The 21,458-nt window shown below is 38.9% G+C and overlaps 2 protein-coding genes across 2 annotated transcripts in view; both read right to left on the minus strand.

Annotated features, from left to right (window-relative positions):
* Positions 1 to 21,458, minus strand: part of Ctnna2 (catenin alpha 2) — a 1,102,240-nt gene that overhangs the window by 447,026 nt on the left and 633,756 nt on the right.
* Positions 15,092 to 20,056, minus strand: LOC114694445 (ADP/ATP translocase 2-like). Its single transcript, XM_037204348.1, has one exon. It carries the CDS (start codon positions 15,960 to 15,962, stop codon positions 15,264 to 15,266), a length of 699 nt encoding a protein of 232 aa, XP_037060243.1. The 5' UTR covers positions 15,963 to 20,056; the 3' UTR covers positions 15,092 to 15,263.

Consider the following 21,458-nt stretch of genomic DNA (forward strand, 5'->3'; position numbering starts at 1 on the left):
AAGTCTTCAGCCCCTTAAGAAGATGCTGTTTATGTCACTGTTCCTTTACACAGCCTCACACTCATGGCTATGCCTGGATTTTCAATCTGGCAATTTTGTAAGCCATTCAATTTTCATCAAGGACATTCCAAAGCAGCTGAAGAGTAATTTTCTTTTCTCTGATATATGACGGGAAACAGTCACAGAATATTTTAGGAATAAAGTAGATGAATTGGTCTTTCTTGGTCACTTAACCAGCAAGTGAAATGGAAAACAGGGGTTATAAAGTTAGACAAACTAGGCTGAGTCTCAGCTTGCTACAAATCACCTTTAGTTAACCTGTCTCATGTTTGGCTGCATCACCCATAAATTGAGTTAAAAAGTAACCATTGTGTCAGAGCAGTTTCTTTAGCTGCAAGAAATAGAAGCTTCCCAGGGCTATTGTAGACTGGTGTTCTCTGAGCACCTTCATCAGTATTAGAGATCCTGAAGACGGCTTGACCTTGGCTCGCTAGAACATCGTGATTGTGGAGAGATGGAATGTTGTAGGTTGAGAGCCAAAATTATCTTGTGCTATCTTAAGCCCTTTAATAGCCAATTACTTTAACTTTTGTATCTGCCCTAACATCTTCTGACTAACAGACAAACTTCTCAAAATATATTGTTAAGCTTGGCTGACCTAGAACCTCTGCCAGGCCTAAAGTTAAGAACACTGCAAAATACCATCTGAGACTAACAAATGCCCCCATCTATGATGAAGCCCACCTGCCTGATGCTCCCCACCAATGAAATATCTAAGTGCATTACCCTATGGCTTTCCTTTATTCTGTGACTATAAAACTCCTGCATGTTCTTCTGCAGTGTAATGTACCATCAGGGGAACCTAAATCCATGTTTTGAGTTAGGATGATTAATCTTAAAGGTCAATGTGAGAGGATTCAGAATCACCGAGAAGACAAATCTCTGGATTTGTCTTTGAGGGATTGTCTAGATTTGGTTAGCTGAGATGGAGATACCCTAAATGCAGATGGCATCATCCCATGGTCTGGGAACCTGGACTAAGTTTAAAAGGAGAAAACAAGATGAGCATCATTAGTATTGATCTCTTTCTGCTTCCTGACTGTAGATAAAATGTGATCGGCTGCCTCAAGCTCCTGCCACAGTAACTTCCCCATCATGAGCCTAAAACCACGAGTCAAAATCAACCCCTTTCTTCCTTCCTTAAATGGTTTCTGTCAGTCATTTTTGTCACAGTAATAAGGAAATGAATACATAGGCCATTGTTATTTATTTGGTTCGGAATAAATCATGTTCTTATTTCATTTAGAGCAGATTAGTTAGTTTATACTAATACTATCTAAAAAACAAGTGAGTTTTGACCTCAAGTACAGGAAAGGTGGGCCATTCCTCAGAAGAGACTTGAAGATGAGGGGAGACTGACATTCTGGGGTCTCTATGCTAATTTCCTAATTGATGTTGCTGATCAGCTTTATTTGCAGAAAATGCACATGGCAGAAACAAAAAGCACACTCCTACTTTGCTATCCATTCAAAATCCCACTAAAAGTGTGTGCTCATAACAAGGCAGTCTCCATTAAATTCACAGACAAAAATCTGATTGCTCAGCCTGGTTTGCTTCTAAATCAGGTACTCATTTATGGTACAGGACTGAGCAAGGCAGATGGAGCTTAAGGAGGTGGGTGAGCAAGGGAGCTCACACTTAAATGTAGAACAACCAAGACTAAGTGTATGAGAAACATTTGGCATCTCAGAATTTCCCAAGTGAAAAGGGGAATAAAGTTAGAGAGAGTCCTTTGTTTTCATGATACATCTTTTCCCACCACCTCTGTGTTTAATGAATTGACTTTTGGAAATCTCTGCAGATCGATGGGTGCTGCTTTCTAGAGGAACCAATCATTGGATCACATGTGGTTGGTGAGGGCTGCTACCCATGGCAAAAGACTGACACCACCAACTCTGCTAGTAACACAAACAACATAAGCAAATGGACAAAATTTGGGGAGATAATATGCAGCCGGGGGTAATTCTTTTTGTCTGTTTAGCAATCCCATATCTGTACCACTTATAATAAATCAATAATGTAAAAGTAAGCCTATTGCCTGAGCTCTGTAAGCTATCCTAACAAATTATTGAGTGGAAAGAAGGATCATGGGAGCATTTGATTTCTACTGGATCAGTCAGAATCACAGGTAAGAACCTGGATTCCCAATTCATGTCTAAAGTGGCGATAGTTGTTTTGGGAATGTACCTTTAGTCTCTGGGGTCTGATGTTATCTTCAGGTTACAATTGGATTAATGTTAGGATAACCTGTTGGTAGCCACAACACATTAGAGGACTGCTCATTGTGGGAATTTGTGCTTTCTCATCTTATGTCAGAAGTGAAGTATTGAGTCATATTGATAAAACAGTAGGAAGAAGAAAGGGATTTTTCTCTTTCAATTACACACATTCAGTCATCCAACTCATTTTTGTAACTGTGACACAGAAGAAAATTAAAGGAAAGATAACAGTAAACATTAAAAAGAAATTTACCTGCCATCATTTGTATGTCTGGAATTCTTACGTGCCTCTATTATCCAAAACTGGGCTGTGGTTATTTTCATTTGAACTGTATATAAACCAAACCTGAATGCCTAACATAGAATTAAGAGTTCATGTCTGCTGTTACAGAATAAGAAATAACATAGAAAGAAGAATACACTACACTGAGGCAAGTCTAATAACAAGGGTCTCAGGAACACACAGTCTTAAATAGTGACACCGTCTAAGATTTCTAGCCTCGTCTTTAGGACCTTCCTATAGATTTCTGTTACAGTTTGACTTGGATGCACCCTCTTTCCCTTTGATAGTTGTTCAACACTGATACTTGTTAGGATAAAGGGAGTGACTTCAGCATCCCCTGCAATGGGTCTTCCCCAGTAGGCTTTAGGAATCTTTTTCTTTCTTTCTTTCTTTCTTTCTTTCTTTCTTTCTTTCTTTCTTTCTTTCTTTCTTTCTTTCTTTCTTTCTTTCTTTCTTTTCTTTCTTCCTTCCTTCCTTCCTTCCTTCCTTCCTTCCTTCCTTTCTTTTCCTCTTCCTTCCTTCCTTTCTTTCTTTCTTTCTTTCTTTCTTTCTTTCTTTCTTTCTTTCATTTCCTCTTTCCTTCCTTCTTTCTTTCTTTCTTTCTTTCTTTCTTTCTTTCTTTCTTTCTTTCTTTCTTTCTTTCTTTCTTTCTTTCTCTCCCTTCCTTCCTTCCTCTCTCTCCCTCTCTCTCTTTCTTTCCCTTTCTCCCTCCCTCCCACCCTCACTCTCTCCTTCCCTCTCCCCCTCTTTCTCTTTTCATCTCCCTCTCTTTATTTCTTCTTTCTTTCTTTTGTTGCTGTGACTTTAGAAGGAGTGAGCACCTAGGTGGGTGAAAGAGAGCCAAAGGACCAAGACTAAGGGGGCTGCTGTGGTCTGAGTTATATTTTTCAACTTCAGCATCTTTTATGTTGAAGCTGAATCCCCAGTACTGTTGTGTTTAGAGGTGGGGCCTCAGGGAGAAAAAACAGCTTAGGAACTCAGAGCTTTCATAGAGGGAATAGCAACTTCACAGAAAGGCTCAAGGGAGCACAGTTAGCCCTTCTACTTCATGGAGTTGTGCAGAAAGGGACTGTGAAGAAGTGCAAGAACTTTCTTTGGATACCAAATCTCTTGATACTATGATCATAGACAGCCATGCCTCCAGAACCATGTGACACACACACACACACACACACACACACACACACACACACACACACACACACACACGTATATGACCAGTCCAATATTTTTTTTATCACTGAAGCCCAAACACACAAAGGCAATGGCCAATCTTACTATGAGCATAATTTTACAGACCACTTGCAGTGCCCATATACACTTATGGAAATATTGCATACATTAGGTGTTGCTAGGCATGAAACAAGTTTTGATTCATAGCTCAAACACAGGATTTCATTTTATATATGAATAACCCACCCACAAAAGAGAATATTTTAGGATAAAAGTTTCCTGGAGATTTTGCCCATGTTTTCCAATGCTCTGTGCACACAATGGCTTTATAAAGTACCTTGTTATTCTACACTGGGATCTTGTAATAGATGCCATTTCTTTGGCATTTTGTCTTTATACATCAGTAAACTGCCAAACACCCAAGTTTCTCCCGGACCTTTCAGAGAAATCATAAATGTCATCTCTACTGTGTTTCTTCATCAATCAATCCTGTCCATGTCTGTGGTCCAGTGAAGCAGAACTGCTTTGGGAGAGCTAGAGAGCACAGGATGCTACCCTGTGCATGTGACAAGTTCCTGTAACATTCACAGGGATAATCATTGCCAAAGGCACAAGTTGGGCTCACATCTGTGAACAAGAAGGGCCATGAACAAAGTCAAGAATCAGTTCCTGTGTGTACGTCTCCTGAGAGGCATAATTATCTAATAGCATGCTGGAATGCCTAGGAATGTCACATCAGGGGAGGAGGCATCCCAATTGGAGGAAAAAACTTACAAATTCAAGCATCACAATAAACTTGAACAAGCTTCTTGTGCTTTGTGTATAAAATGAAAAGAGTTTGATCCCTTCTTTCAGTGCTCAGTACAGTTCGAGGGAAAAGTAAGTCAGAAAATTTACTAGAAATGTATCATTCAAAATTGACAAGAGGTATTAAAAAACAATAGCCATGCTTCTTATAATTTTATGCAACAGACCTAAAGTTCTGTCCATTCTTGGACACACAGGACCATAAAAATTCATCTCTAGTTATAAAATGAAACAAATTGTATCATTTAAGCAATAAGACATGACAAAGTGAGTCCTCAGGGGCAGTCTTCAGAGGATTATCCAATGTTTTCTTTCCCATTGATGTAATAAAATACCGTGACAGAAAGCAACTTGGCTAAAAGGATTTATTTTAGATCACAATTCTGGGTTACTGTCCAGCACCACAGGAAACTCACAACAGCAAGACCTTGAGACAGGCTAGTCACATCACATCCATAGTCAAGAGCAGAGAGAATGAATGCATGCATGCTTTGTACTCAGCTAGCTTAGTACTCTTATGAAGTCCAGGAACCAAATCCAAGGAATAATACTGCTCATGGTTAGGTTGGGTTGGCCCATATCAATTAGTGTGCAATCAAGACAATTGTCCACAAGTATGCCTACAGGCAAACCTATTCTAGACAGTCCTTCATTAAGACTTTCGTCTAGGTCCTGTCAATTTGACTATTAGAACTAACCATCGCAAATAGTTTTTAAATATTCTAGGGCATCCTAAAACATGTATGGCACCTATTTACAGCTATGCCCATGTGATTCAGTAATTACATTTGTTATGAAAAATCCTTTGGCTCTTGTTCACTTGAGCTTAGTAGCCAAAATAACATACCTATGTTTTCATAAGCAGGAAGATTTCAGGGTTGATTTTTTTTGTAAATGCAATAAAGATGAAGTGGGATTATGCAGACTTATTTCTTACTTCCTGAGGACTAATTGGAAGACAGGAGGTCTGGGGCACATGTGTAAGTTGGGATGAAGGGCAGATGGAGATGTCTTTTGATAAATACCTCCTAACTTTTCTGAATTTTCGGTCACTTTGGCCACTGGTTTCATGCAGCACTTTTACTAAAATTCAAGGAGAAGGCAGGGTGGAAGCAGACCAGAAAACAGAGAGAGTGCAGAGTAAAGCATGGCTGTTCTGATAGTGAGCTGTGGGATAAACACTGCTTCCCCTGTTGAGTTACACCCAGCAGTTATGTACAAAATGTAGTTACCGTAAATTGTCAGTGGCACTCCAAGTCACCTGTGTCTACTTGTGGACTGCTACTAACAAAGACAGCTGGAAGCCAGCATCCCAATTTTCAGGGGTATAGCATGAACTTGAGCCTCTATTGCTCAAGGTCCATCTATCATGAGACTGAACTTTAAGGTCCCAAAGGAATTCTGTTCTAACCATGCCCTTATGCTTTTTCTATCTTCTACAGAGCCATAGTTTTGTGTCTAATTAGACACAGATTGAAATCACAGACCCATCAAGAGGGGGCAATTGTAATTACAAAAAAAGAGCTATTTGTCTCTAACCTTACCAATTTAGGCAAGTTCCATAAAGCATGTCTCATTAACTGAAGTCACCCATGGTCACCATGAAGATGGATATTGCAATCCTTCTCTGACAGTGAGTGCCACAGGAACAAAAATAATGCATTAATATTTTATGGACTTAAGATAGAAAGTTATCAATTAAAAACACTCAGTGTTACAGCCACATTTTCACTGTATAGGAAAAGTATCATGTCACAATGTCTTCTTTGATTTGAGTTAAAAAATGACTCTGAGTATCAGATCAGTGTTTTTGTTGTTGTTGATGTTGTAGCCACGACTTCAAAACAACACAAATCCACCATCAGATAAACACTAATAGCACATCCAAAGGAAATTGAAATTGATTTCTGCCCTAGTGTGTACTAGCTCAACAAATTTCATTTATGTAAGATTTCATTGCTTTTACTAAAGGCTGAGTGGGATACCAAGTAGCTATTTTAATAAAATCTAATCCTGCAGGAAAAAAAATCATTCTAAATTCATGTCTCAGTTAGTGGGAGAATAAGTCTGACAGAGCCATTATATTCTATATACATAGTTGTTTTCACTGAAGTTACTTCAAGATGTTTCCCTACCATAGCACTGGAAGGTTTTTTTTTAAAAAAAATTAAAAATAGGGAATTGCTGTCATAAAACATACACACCACAAAGGACTCATATTCTGCATTTTTCTTAAACCACTTACCATAAAACCTTCATTTTTTATGGCCAACTTGGTGCTGATTTCATGATTCACAGCCTGAGACAACTGATTTCACAGCATCAGTCAGTCATAAATCTTGAGGACCTAAGTTCCAAATCCCAGAGCAGCTGCCCTGAGACACAAATGAGATTTCTCCCAGAAACTTGTGACTTGTGTTTGCAGTTTCCATTAAAAAGAACAAAGATGAGACTATGGAAGCTGTCTTCCCCTTCTAACTGTAAATTAGGAAAATGTTTGAATGTTTCTCCAGCCATGACCACAAGAAGCTGAGAACAGATAGACTACAGCAGAGCCATCTCGGGACACTGCCAAACATTCCTATGGGAAGAGGCAACCCTGGCCCTCCTTGGCATCCCTCAAAATTCTTCTAAAGAAAAAAGGTTGTTTTTTTTTTTTTTTTTTAAGCTTTGAGTCAGGGTCTCATGTAAGTCAGGTTGGCTTCAGAAAATGATGGTTAGTGGCACAACTTAGAATCTTCTAGGAGAAAAGCCACTTGCAATGCTTGTTGTGGATTATCATCAGTTAATTGATGTGAGAAGACACATTTTGACTATGGTGGGAGCATTCCCTGTGCAGGAGATGAGGAAATGAAGAAAATAGTAAAAGTGAACTGAGTAGCAATATGCATGCACTCATCGATCCTTTTTTGCTTATGAATTGTGGATTCGACCAGTGGTTTCCAGACACTGTTGCTCTGATGATGAACTGTATCTTTAATTGTGGAACTAAAATAAGCCCTTCCTTACTCAAGTTGCCTTTGTCAGAGTGTTTTATTATAGCAACAGGAAAGAAAATGAAGTCAATACCCTTGAACTTCTGCTCCTCATGCCTTTTTCTCCTAAGTGCCGGGATCCCAGGTGTGTACCACCAAGCACAGAGCTATACAGTAGTAGGTACTGAACCCAAGGCTTTGTGCAAGCCAGGTAGGCTCACTATCAAATGAACCCAAAATTCTAGCCCCAAATTCTGACCTCATTATGGTTCTTCTTTGAGAAACAATACTGGCACACTAAGACAGGGTCCATATGATCATGAATGGAATGATGAGGTGTGTGGGAATTCACATGCACATGGAATGGTTGAGGTATCTCAAGCTATCACACAGGCTGCACATAAGGTGTAAAGGAGAGTTTTGATGTGAATGATTCTCTAGTCTTAACAGCTATCACATAAAAGAAGAATTATGCTTAATGTGTGGCATGTAGAAATATATTGAGTGGAAACAAAGATCTTTACAATGAAGGATCTAAGCATTGTAAGCACTTAAAGAGGGAATGATGGTTTGGCTAGTAGAGATTGGTCACTTGAAGTATTAACTGAATCAAGGAAGTTCAGATCTGAGCATGTAGTTGGTAGAAGAAACTGAAGTCTTAAGAGTGCAAATATCACTCACAACACAGATTTCACAAAAGGAGCTAGGTCCTAGACCAGAGACAGAGACAAAAATCTTTATTTATTAGGGAAGAGCCAGGGACAGACAGGGTGAATTCAATGAAAGTAAGTTGACTTATATAATCAATAAGTGATGAGTTATTTGTGGAAGAAGAAAGTTGAAGGTACCTCATTTTCTGTATTTCTCATTCCATGAAAAGATACTAAGCTCTGGGAATGCAAAGGAAGTTTTATGTCAAGAAAGTGAGTATGTTTTTTGTTTTCTCTTGAAGCCTAGCATCCATAAAACTGTTTAAAGCATGGAGTGGTTATAGTAGGTACACTAGGAACTATGAATGGGCACTGTATAATATTTTTTACTTATGTTGTGTCAACTTTCTTATCTAGTAATGTTAATACCCAGTGTGACACCAAAATCATATGACAAACTTGAGGCTTGAAATCTGCACAATAAGTTAAGATGGGGAGAAAAATGTCTTCCTGAAATTACTGTTCTTTTCTGAATCCACAAAAATTAAGATTGATTCAAAGTCAATAGAATCAAATTCTCCAAGCCAGATATTGGGCCTGCTCCTTCTGTGCAAAGCTGAGTTTCTTTTTTTTTTTTTTTTTTTCTTTCTTCTAGATAGTATTCACTCCACTGTTTTAGCTGACTAGGGAAGGAAAATTACAAGAAGTCATTGTTTTGGATTAAGCCTTTACACTGAGACCTGACAGACCAGACTAATGGTCAAATCAAGTCACAAATAGTAATATTCTGTATCACTAAACTGAAACAAAGTTGTGGTGTGACCTTCTGGCTAGAGACATAATACAATCAAGCTAGGGAAATAATAGCTAAATTATCCAAACTGGCCTATTTCAATGGCAGGATAATGAAGTTCCTTCTATGTTAATGCTTACCCCCCAAAGAAAGCTGAAATAGTCTGGTGTTAACCAATCAGTTATTTCTCTATTGTTGTCTTCCTTTCCCTGTCAAATTACCAATCTGCTTGGTGCTTTGTCCCTGCTTTCTTTTGTCTTTAGAACCAATCTTCTCTGTTTGGTTCATTGGAATACTTATTCTATTACACGGAATTAAGGGTTGACCAATTACAGAATCACAAATAGAGCCAACTGAGATACTGAAGTGCAATTTGTTGTAATTATTTTCTTTGATGAGCAGATTGAAGCATTATCAGTTCTTTTTGTTAGTTTTCTTTTTTCTTTTTCTTTTGTTCTTTAAGAAGGATCTCACATAACACAGGCTGGCCTCAAACACCCGATGTAGCCACAGATGGCCTTGAACTCTTAATTCACTTACCTCTACCTTCTAAATACTGGAATTATAGATAGGAGACATCACCTCTTACTGGCTCACTCCACATGTTCTAGAACATAGTTGTTTAGGGGAAAATGTGTAAAAGATAGAAAGTAATCCCATCAACAGTTCATCTCACTGCTCTTTTCTCTTGACTGTCTGAGGTTTGCCTTTATTACTGGGATTAAACATTAGTACCACAAACAATCTCCTTCATTTCAGCATCTTGCCAGTCTCTATGAAACCACAGAAATATATAGCATCACTTTTTTTTTTTATTTCAACACCTGTTAACTTACTCATCAACAGCAAAAACAAAACACTGAGATGTCACATTATCCATATAAGTCTGTTTCTGGCTTACAACTTTTCCAACTTGAAGATGGTGTGAAAGTGACACACATTCAGTAGAAACTGTACTTGAATTTGGAATTTTGATCTTTTACTGGGCCAGCAATATAGGAAACTTATGCCACTTTCCCTAATCAGTACAGTATTTGATAAACTATACAACATACCCAATGATTTATATAAAAATGGCATTCTGTGAATTGATTTTGCCCAAGTACAAGTCAATGAAAGTGTTTTGAAAGGATTTAAGACAGGCTATGCTAAGCTATGTCATTTTGTTGGTTAGGTTTATCAAATGTGTTTTAAAACATCTACCATGTTTAACTTACAATTTCTTGGCTATGATACAACCCCATCATGCAAGTTATGGTACACAGGTATTGGATAATGTAGAGAAGGTATGAATGTAACCTGGTAAATTTTGACAATGTAGCCATAGGGATTGAGGCATGAAGCTACCATTGCCTAACAGTGTAATCTTTGTCTACAAAGTAGACGGTACAATTCCTCCAGGTTTGCTTGTATACTCATAATCAAGATAGCTATCTAGAGTCTGATCTCTAGCTAAATGATGTATTCATTGTTATAGCAATATCAGAGAGTAGACTGAGCTTGGGCCTAGATTTAGAAGACTTGAGTTCTATAATATTCTGAGCCTGCTAATAGCTATGCTGGCCACATTAGTCATTGACTGTATTCCCTCGGAGCTTATTGTGTTTTTAATGGAGGATGCTCTGCTCTCATCCTCATTGGCTTATGTGTTTGAACAACTGGTATTCAGCTTGTGGCTCTGTTTGAGAGTTGTAGAAGTTGGCATGTGTTCTCTACCAAGAAATACTAGTGACTGGTGAATGTTCAAGATTTAATCTTAAATTAGATAAAGAACATATTGAGGTAGGCTTTTTGTGAATATGATATTTGTTTTGCATATAAATAGAATTTGAAATTCTGGGAAATTGATGTTTTATAAAAAAGATGATAGACAAGTGGAGTGCCATTAGGTACTGCTTTAAGTCGATTTTGTTTCCTTAGTGTCATTTTCCTGCCTTTTGTATCACTTTATTTTGTTCTACTGTTAAATGGCCCTAGAGTTTGGATTTGGTGATGGGAAGAATCAGGGGAAGGCTGGGTAGTGGTGATAAGAACTACTAAACTTCTTGGAGTCTTTCCCCTTGAAGGAGTGAAACTATCTCAAAAGGAGTGGTTTTATTATAAGATAATTTGGATCAAAAGCCAACTGCCTTCCATTTAAAGTCATACAACTGGAAGTGATTAATTTCAGAAATTAATATCATATAAAAAGCATCCTAGTCTAAGGATCATTCTTGTACTCATTCTGTGAGCAGGAATCTGAATTATCTTTAGCTATCCAATACTACTTCATCCTTTCTTTCATCTCTGTGATTCATGGCAGTTTAGAGGATACCAAGGCTGGCAGTATAGTATCCCATCAATTTCTCCCTTTTTCATGCAATTTGAGATGAGTCAGGAGAAGAAGTACAGATGGAAGAAAGGAAGCTATGAGCCAGGAAGCTATCATAGCAAGAAGTGACTTATGAGAGTAGAGATATGTGCTCTGCCTGTTTTCTCAAATACAGTCATTGGCCTGGCAAATTAGCCTTCATGTAGTTGGCCACACCTGTAAAGAACACACTATACAACAAAAGTGCAAAGAATTGATACCTTCAATTAAAAAGTGGTGAACATCATGAAAAATACAGTTCCTTTTCTACTTTCAAGCTGGTCTGAGGTTATCAAACCCACTCCAGCTCCACCAAAACAGCCTTAGTAGATCCACACTCTGAATACTTATCACTTAAGGGGAAACCAGATGGAGCCATGGTGACAAATAGTTCTTTCTACCCTTACAATGTCACAAAAGCACACAGGGTGATCAAAAAGCTTTGATAGACCCTCTAGGACCACATAGTTTTTAAAGGAAAGGATGCCTAGAAAGTGAACATTTAGTAAAGAAGAAGACAGAGGGAAGGGGAAGGGAGAGACTAAAGAGGAAAAATTACTGTACAATTGTTGCTATTTTATGATTCTAATGAGCATTATTTCAGATTTTCTTAGCCATCATATGGCTCACAAATGCAGGAATGCAGTACAATTCCACTTTTTAAGTCACCAATGGCTTTCTTTTCTAAAGTGTTCAGGCTATTCCACTATATTGGCATTACAAGTGTCAATCAATTAGGAGGAAAGGAGGCATTCCATATTATCTGTCTTCAAACAAACTTTGGATAAAACTATACAGCATTATATATATTTGAAGGGTCTTTAGGAAGGTTGATTCAGTTTGACAGATTTGCCATAAAACTGAGTTAAAATAGCAGAGCCATTAATACTACTTAGACAGTAGCTTGAGGTTGTTGAGGCATCATGGTGCTTTTGCAATTCTCCAAGCGCTCCTTCCTTCGAGATGTTTGGGGAAGATGAGAGCTTGTATCTAGTAGTGCTGTTGTACATTCTGTAAAACATCCCAAGAGATAGCTAATACTCACAATGAAATATTCATGGTGATCAAATTTAAATTGTACTTAAAAAGGAAAGATGCTACAGCTTTTATTTTGTCATTAGCAAAGAGACAGGGGTTTTGAGACATGTTTAAGAGAATAACAACCTGGAGAACCTATCACAAACTTTACAGCTCTTATTCAAGCAATCAACTTTTCTGTGAGTGTTCCTATTTCAGGACACAGGACATCCATCATTCAGGTATAACCTTGGGCTAATGCAGGTCTCTTTAACAAGATATTTACTTGCTCATATTTATGTACATTGAAACCTTATCCAGTTTTCAAAATCGATTGTGCACATTACTTCTTCCATAAATTATTTCTTTCATTTTTGAGGTTTATATTAGAATTACATAATTTTCCCCTTTCCTTTTCTCCCCCAAAAATCCTCCCAGATACGCAGCTTTGCTCACTTTCAAACCCATGTCCTCTTCATTTCATTAATTGTTGTTACACGCATATACAGATACGTATAGATATATGCATTCCTAGGAGACACAGTCTCACAGCAAACTCTCTGATACTCTGGCTTTTACAGTCTTTCTGTACCCTCTTCCATAATGATCCCTGAGTCTTAGATATGAGAGTGTTTTGTAGATGTATTCCTTGGACTGGGCTCCTGTATGTCATTTCTCAATGATAATTTTCTTTATCCTCTAAGATGCTCATAATCTCTGTTACCTTTGAAAAGCAAATGGAGGAATTTGAAAGCCAGTGGAGAAATTGCTCAAACTCTTTTAAAGCATGCTTTGCCTACCCTGTGATTAAAATCACCCAGACCATATTTATACTATGAGACTATAATAGTGAGAGAAGATTTATTGTTTTTCCTCCGACTTCATTTAGGCAGATCAAATTGGCCTAAGTCAAGGGTGAAAGAATTCACTCATTTTGAGCATTAGATGGTTAAAGGGCATAGGTCTTACAGCAGTACCTTTGCAAAAAGAACTGAATGGAGAATTATTTGTGACTCCTAGGTAGGTTAGGAGATGCCAAATCTGGTCCTAGCAAAAAAACCTTAGTCCCTGAAAGAGAGCCATGGTTCTACACTGAGTGAGCTATTAACCACATGAACTTGAGTCACAGTTATAAAGGGGTTGTTGTAGAAATTTTTGAAAACTAAAAGCAATTATGGCTAATAAACCAAGGTCTCAATGCTTAAATATGCCTACTGAAAATGTGTACCTCTAAAGGAATAAAGATGCATTCCCAAGACTTCTGGAGAGAGGCTAAAAGGCTGAATTTTAACACTACCAGTAGGTATCAGAGTCCCAAGACATAGAGAAATCATGGAGAAAACCAAAGATACAGCAGGGATCAGAGCCCAGGTAATTCCTGAAAGGGAAACTGCTACAATTTAAGACCAGGATAGATAACTTATATATCAAGGAATCACAAAGTAGCAGAAATGGAGGTTCCATATGCTAGTCAGTGAGTTTTATATTTAGGAACTCATATGGTAGTCCTTCTGAAGTCCAGATCTGATACCAGTTGGCCATGGAAGCAGGAATATTCTGAATTGTCCTTCCAGGAGTCAGAGATGAACTTGTTATCAGTGGCTTGATGGCAGAAGAGGGCGAAAGAATTCTTTAAAAGTGGCCATCATTTACCAATATAATTGAAATAAGGCTATATCACATGCCCTCAAGCATATTGTAGTTACACTAAAATAAAGATATTAAATGAATGCTATTTGGGAGGCTTTTATCTTTTGGTTGGTTGGTTATTGTTCTTTTTTTCTTTGTAATTTAATGTATTATGAGACAAAGAATAAGCATACATCTGTTATATCATAAAAAGGAAATAGTTGATATAAAATGCAAGATAATTAAAAATAAAACTGCATAGGCAAACCTATCTCAATACATATAACTTAAGTGGGAGAAAATAGAGGAATCTAATGAAAACAGTGACAATTAAGGAAATGGATAACCAGAAAAAAGAACTAGGGTGAAAGATGTTTAAAAGATAGATTTTTATAATACATATAATCTCCCTATTACGTGTGGGTATTTTTTCCTTAGTCAAACTGCTTTTTTCTATTTTCCTTTCCTTTCTTTTTTTTTTTTTTTTTTGCTTTTTGTTTTTGTTTTGTTTTGTTTTGTTTTGTTGACACAGGATTTCTCTGTGTAACTGTCCTGACTGGCCTGGAACTCACTTTATAAACCAGGCTGACCTGAAACTCACAGAGATCTGTGCCTGTGCCTCCCAAATGCTGTTCAAACTGCTTTTAATCCAAATATTGAACTTTTTTTTGCATTTTATTCTATAATTCAATTCAATCTTACATATCAGCCACGAATTCCCTCGCACCCCCCTTTCCCCAGCTCACCCCCCCATTCCCCTCTTCTCCAGGGCAAAGACTCCCCTGAGGACTGAGTTCAACCTGGTAGATTCAGTCCAGGCAGGTCCAGTCCCCTCCTCCCAGGCTGAGTCAAGTGTCCCTGCATAAGCCCCAACTTATGCACTGAGGACAGGTCCTGGTCCCACTGCCTGGATGCCTCCCAAACAAATCAAGCTAATCAACTGACTCACCTATCCAGAGGGACTGATCCAGTTGGGGGCTCCTCAGCTATTGGTTCAGAGTTCATGTGTTTCCATTCTTTTGGTTATTTGTCCTTGTGCTTTATCCAACCTTGATCTCAACAATTCTCATTCATACAAACCCTCCTCTTTCTCACCAATTGGACTCCTGGAGCTCCACCTGGGGCCTGGCCGTGGATCTCTGCATCTGGTTCCCTCAGTCATTGGATGGGGTTTCTAGCACGACAATTAGGGTGTTTGGCCATCCTATCACCGGAGCAGGTAAGTTCGGGCTTTCTTTCATTGCCAGTAGTCTATTGTGGGGTTACTTTGTTGACCTCTGTGCGCCTCTCTAGCACTTTGCTTCTTCCTATTCAAAGGGATAGGAAGTCAGGCCAGCAACAGCAGTGACAGACTGTGCAATCATCCAGCTGATGAATATGTGAGTATTCTTGGGATCTGGAAGCATTCCCTTTGCAGTGTCAAAGATGCCAAAGTAGGCAGCTCGGTAGATGATAATGCCCTGTACTGACACATTAAAGCCTTGATACAGGCCCTTAATCCCATCATATTTGTAGATCTTAACCAGGCAGTCACCAAGGCTTTTGAATTCCCTTTCAGCTCCAGCTTTGCCCACATCAGCTGCTGGATGGGTACGGGCAAAATTAAGAGGGTACAAAAAGTACAAGGATGTGGCCCCAGCGGCACCACCTGATGCCAGGTTCCCAGCAAAATAGCGCCAAAACTGGGTCCTCTTGTCCACACTACCCAAAAAGATGTGCTTGTATTTATCTTTGAAGGCAAAGTTGAGAGCCTGGGTGGGGAAGTATCTGATGACATTGGCCAGGTTACCACGCCAGAAGGACAGGACTCCCTGTTCCTTGGGGATATGAACCACGCAGTCTATAATGCCCTTGTATTGCTTATCTGCCTTGATTTGCTTGCTGGCATGCTGCACCTGCAGCAGCAGCTTGACCCGCTGGACGGGCGCTACCACCGTCTTGGAGATGGCCACGGCCGCTGCACCTGCCAAGAAGTCCTTAGCGAAGGATACAGCGGCATCTGTCATGTTGAAAGAAAAAGAAAAGGCAGAGGACTGCGGGACAGGACTGCGTTGACAAGCGGCTTTGACTCCCGGGCTCTCAGTATTAAACTTTGGAACAGGAGAGGTTAAGAAAACACAGGACTTAACATTACACTGCAATGAATATAACTGAATGATGGGCAGGTGGGCAGGGTGAGTAAAAATCCCTAGGAAGAAACTATGTGTACAAAGGGTAATAGACTGATTACAACTTCAGAGAACATAGAGAGGTAGGAATGTTGCAACGTCAGACCCTAATTTTAATTTATCTCAGGCAATCATGAGCCTACCATGTAATATTCCTTGCCTACTTCTGTGTCAGATCTAGCATCCTGTAACTAGAAGATAAAACTGAACACAGCATTCTGAGAAACAGACAACAACCCTTGGCATGCATTAGCTTAGTGAAATCTTATTCTTTACCAATAGAAGGGCTAAGAATGCTATCAGATAGCATAGTTGAGGCCTGTAGTTGATTTTTCGACCAATGTATCTTAAAAATACCTGAAGTTGTTGCCTTCACTGTTCTGGTACTATAAAATCTCTATGAAATCACTCCCACATTGGACCATTGCAATTGGGGAGACCAAAATATATGTTCCCAGGCCATAATTACTCAAATTTGGTTTCAGAATAAGCTGCCTCTTAGTTCTTTTGAGATAAGTGCTGTGTTTTTGTGTAAACAGTTGATTAATTTGTAGCTTTGACCTAGAGAAGTAGGAATTCATGTTAGATAGTACACATTACCCCAAATAAAAATCTTGCTCCTTGCCTAAATAATCATAAAGATTCAATGGGCAGAATCAAATGAGGAGATATGAATAATAAATGTCTAACAGTGACTCATTCTCAGTATGTTCTCCCTAACTTGGTTGAACTAAATAGATGATGCTAAAAACTTTTTCACCGGGAATGTTATCAAGCTTGGGCTCAGAGCTGGTACCCTAAAGCAGATTCATTCACCCATCCTCAGCAAACCAATTAAAATTATCACATTAATAGTGGGAAACATAAGAATGAGATTTATTCACTGTGACCATATTGGTGAAGAGGACAACAAGTGAATCTATCAAGTCAACCGCCAGGGTCCTGAAGTGAGATTAAAATTCAAATAGAGGGCCAAATATTTGCATATCTAAGCAGTCCTGGACTTGGTGTGTTCTGCCAATGACTTGGCCTGACAAGTTGACAGATTTATGTGAAATCTCTTTTCAGTGAGACAAGTTCCCCTCTGTCAGGGGCCTTTTTCTTCTCCCAGCATGAGATTGTTGGGGGAAATTCACATTTTATTGAGTCATTGTTTCAATTGTCTGGTAGATTGAAAGACAGACAAGTGTCTCTTTAGAACATCTTCATTTCTGCCAGATCTGTAACAGAAAGAGTCCTGGAAATACAGTGGGACACTAAGCAAAGTATATTCTAAGAATTATTAAACTTAAATGTAGAGTATGAGCTCAAAATTATACTGTAATAGAAGACCAAAAAAGGTTAAATCCTATTTTCCCTCTTTTTACTTCCTGAAAATGGATTTTATGATTTCTGTTAAGAATTATCACCATAGCCAGGTAAGCTAAGAGCAGTGTACACTGGTGATCATATTTCACCATTAGCCTATGATTTGACATGTAAAATGGAAGTTTCAATGGGTGTAACCACCCATTACAAAATTACACAATTAAATATTTCTCCTGATAAGTATTATCCTGTATCTTAGGTGATTCTAAGTGTTACAGAAATTATAGTACCAATTCAATGACTCTAAATACTCTTAAACATATTTCACCTTGCCAAATGGAGAGAAAGTGAAAGAACTAAAGCAAGGCAACATGAATACTAACAGCCTTATTGAGTTTGTACTGTGGGTCAGACATTGGGCTAAGAGATTTACATGTTTTATGTCTTCTGAATTCACTCCATTCCTGAGAATAAATACTGTGACTCTCCTCATTTTCCAGTTGAGAGAACTGAACCTAAGACAGGGTAAGGAAAGTACTTAGCCAAACTCTTCCAACTACTTTGTTGTACAACCTTCCTATTCTCTTTTCAATATGTTGATTCACGGTCACAGGTGTGCCCTAGGCAGTCTTTTTAAATATAGCTTGTCCAGTCTTTTCATTAATTCTCAAATCACTGTCAATTAGCACAGGATTTCCTAACAGCCCAACTGCCTCCAGGCATGGAAAGAACCCCTGCCATCCTGTTCATTGAGCACCTGTTTCTTCCTGTTCCCTTAGTCTCTTCCTACAAAGTGGTCTAAGCAGATACCCACAGCATTTCTTTCTTTCTTTTTTATTTCTTTCCTTTTTTTATACCAAAGTCCAAAGCAGTTCATCTCACTGTGGGCAGAACCTGTGGGATGGGTAGGCTTGAGAGAGGATTTCTCACAGTGTTAGTCCCTGAATATACCTTCCTTTGAACTTATTCCAAAATAAGGCAAAGAAAAGAAACAACCTCTGGATAATTGGTGTCATGTGGGAACATTCATATTTAGAAAATTATTTTACTCTGGATGAAGTCACAGGGCAAATGCAAACACTTTGAAAGGACAAATTAGGACAGGTCATGAACACATAATACAGCCTCATGCCAGCAGCCATAAAAGTCAACCCTTTCCCAGAGTACAGCTTGGCTTAGTGAGTGAGCAAGGAACATTTCTTTAAGGCCATTGGCTTTCTGAGCCACTGAACAGGTCAGGGATTGGGAAAAGTCTTTCAATTTTAGTCTGTTATTTAATTCTTTGCAAGGCACACATTATGTACAGTTTACAGGTGACCAAGCCTATGTGTAGAGAGGTTAGGCAATTTGTAGGATTGCACTGGCCTTGTGTCACAGATGGGCACTCAGCCAGAGGGGTCTTTTGTCCCTAAGATGGTAGATTACTGAAATGAGCAGAGTTATGGCTTTGAAGACTCATGCAAAATGAACATTCCAGAATACTAATCTAGCTTTGGATACTTAGATATTTATATATGTTAGATAATGTTGTTTGGTTTGTTTCCAAAGCTACATAAAAACTAGATAGGTCATTATCATTTTGTAAAATCACTAAGAAATAGAATTGCTCAGGCTAAGCCAGAATGTGTCTGCCATGATGTCTATGAAGGCTTTGCTGACTATTCTTAGTCCAAGTCAGAGATGCTCTAAGAAAGTACCACAGACTAGATAGTTAACAAACAACAGAAAATTCCAGATGCTGTAAAACCATGATCAAGAGTGGAAAAGGGATGAGTTCTGATGGGAGCTTTGTATTGAACTGTAACTATCTTCTCTCTTAGCCATCACATGGCAGAATATAGTGACCTGGTTCTATGGCTTTTTTTAAGAGCAGTGATCTCACTCACAAGGGCTCCCCTTATGGCATCACTACCCTCCACATCCCATCTTCTGTTGCTATCATACCACATTAGAGCTGCAACATATACATTTGGGGAAAGATATTTATTTCATTTAATTCCTTGTCTTTTTTTCTTCTTAATTATAATTTACTTGAAAAAAAACCTTATTATTTAAGAAGTTATAGTGCAAAAAGAATGCATTGGAATGGTACTGGAAATAGTGGTTTGAATTAAATATCAGATGGAAAACTATAACTATTTTTCATGAAAAAATGAAATCTGGGGTGGGTGACACTAATCAGTGGTGAAAGTACTTGCCACACAAGTGTGAGAAGTGGAGTGAGGATACCCAGAAGTCACTTTACATGCTGGGTAGGTATGTTGGTTCATCTTTAATTCTCACCTGGGAAGGCAGAGACAGAGCATCCATAAAGCAAGCTGGTTAGCAAGACAGGCCACGCTGGTGAGCTCTGGTTTTGTTTGGCAGATATTGCCTCAATGAATAAGATGAAAGAATGATGGGATGGATTGAGGGTGATTTCTGACATCAACCTCAGGCCCTACATGCACATTCCCACATCTGTATATGTAAGAATACAAATGTGTCTACCACTTGATCAAACATGTTCATTGCTGCTATATTCATAATAGTCAGAAATTGCAAATAATATAGATGTCCCTTAACAAAAAATGGATAAAGAAAATGTGGTACATTTACACAATGGAGTATTATGCAGCTTTAAAAAATGACATCATAAAATTTGCAGTAAAAAGGGTAGAATTAGAAAAAAATCATCCCAAGTGAGGTAAGCCAGACTCAGAAAGATAAACATGGTATGTATTCACTTATATGTTGATATTAGCCACTAAATAAATAATAACCAAGCTACAACCTGTAGATTCAGAGAGCTTAGGTGTAGAGGAAGAGACTGCAGGGGAACATATATAGCCCTCCCTGGGAGGAGGAAATGGGATAGATTTTATGAGTAGACTGGGACCCTGGTTGGCGAGGCAGGTTGGGATGGGAAGGGGGCAGGGGGCTGAGGGAGGGGATGTAGGGAGAGACAGCTATACTTGAGGAGCATTTAAGGGGTGGTAGGTGATAGCAGTGTAATGTAAACTTCATAAAATATATGCAGGTTATCCTAATGAAGTCTCCAAATAATGAGGGACATGGAGCCCAAACTGGCCATCTCTTGTCATCATTTGAAGCTTCCTGTACCAGGACTGGGTTATATCCAATTGAGTTTTTTGGCCAAAGGGGTCCCATGGGAATCCCCAAACACCCCAGGCTATTGCAAAGACAGTAGGTTGCTCTCCACACACTGACAGCCATGCCCCATTGCTGAAGACAACACCTCTACCAATCATTGAACATGCAGAGGTAGAGCTGGTGCCCACATAGAAACTTCACCCCTATTTCTAATGTCTTTGGTACAGGAAGGTACTTGTCAGGCTACCAAAAGACAAACAGAAACACCAAACCATGTACAAACCCTTTGATTTACACTCTGTCCTGCTGGCAAAATTTGCTAGGGCAATGGTGGCACAAAGATTGTGGAAGTAACCAACCAATATGATTCGACTTGATGCCCACTCCACAAGAGGGAACTCATACCTAATAGTGCTCAGCCATAGACTAGATAGCTCAGAGGCCTGGGTTATAATGAAATACTACTGTTCTAAACAACAACGATAAATGGTAACAATAAAATGATCCCCTAATGATATTATGCTCATAGATTGGTGTTTTATTTAGCCATCACCAGATCGGCTTCCCCCCTGCAGCAGATGGGAAGAAATAAAGAGAGACATTATGGTAGGAGAGAGATCTTGGAACATACAGCTCTAAATGAGATGTCACCATCAAATCCCTCCCCTCAGAGATCAGGGAACCCCAAGGAAGAGGAGGCAGAAAGAGTGTGGGGTCAGAGGAGATAGAGGACAAGGATCTCTAAATCAACTGAGCAAAGTTCCTACTAACTCATGAAATTTGAAGCAGCAATCACAGGACCTACACAGGTATGCACTAGGTTCTCTGCATATATACAGTAGCTTAGTACTTTTATGGGACTCCTCAATAGGTGAATGAAAGGGTCTCTGATTCTTGGACCTTCTCTTGTGGCTCTTTTCCTTCTGTTGGTTT

Source organism: Peromyscus leucopus, chromosome 3 (assembly GCF_004664715.2).
Source record: "Peromyscus leucopus breed LL Stock chromosome 3, UCI_PerLeu_2.1, whole genome shotgun sequence".
NCBI lineage: Eukaryota > Metazoa > Chordata > Mammalia > Rodentia > Cricetidae > Peromyscus > Peromyscus leucopus.

What these genes read in the sequence shown, in the direction of transcription:
- LOC114694445 (XM_037204348.1), bottom strand. Translation starts at nt 15,962, where the DNA reads ATGACAGATGCCGCTGTATCCTTCGCTAAGGACTTCTTGGCAGGTGCA.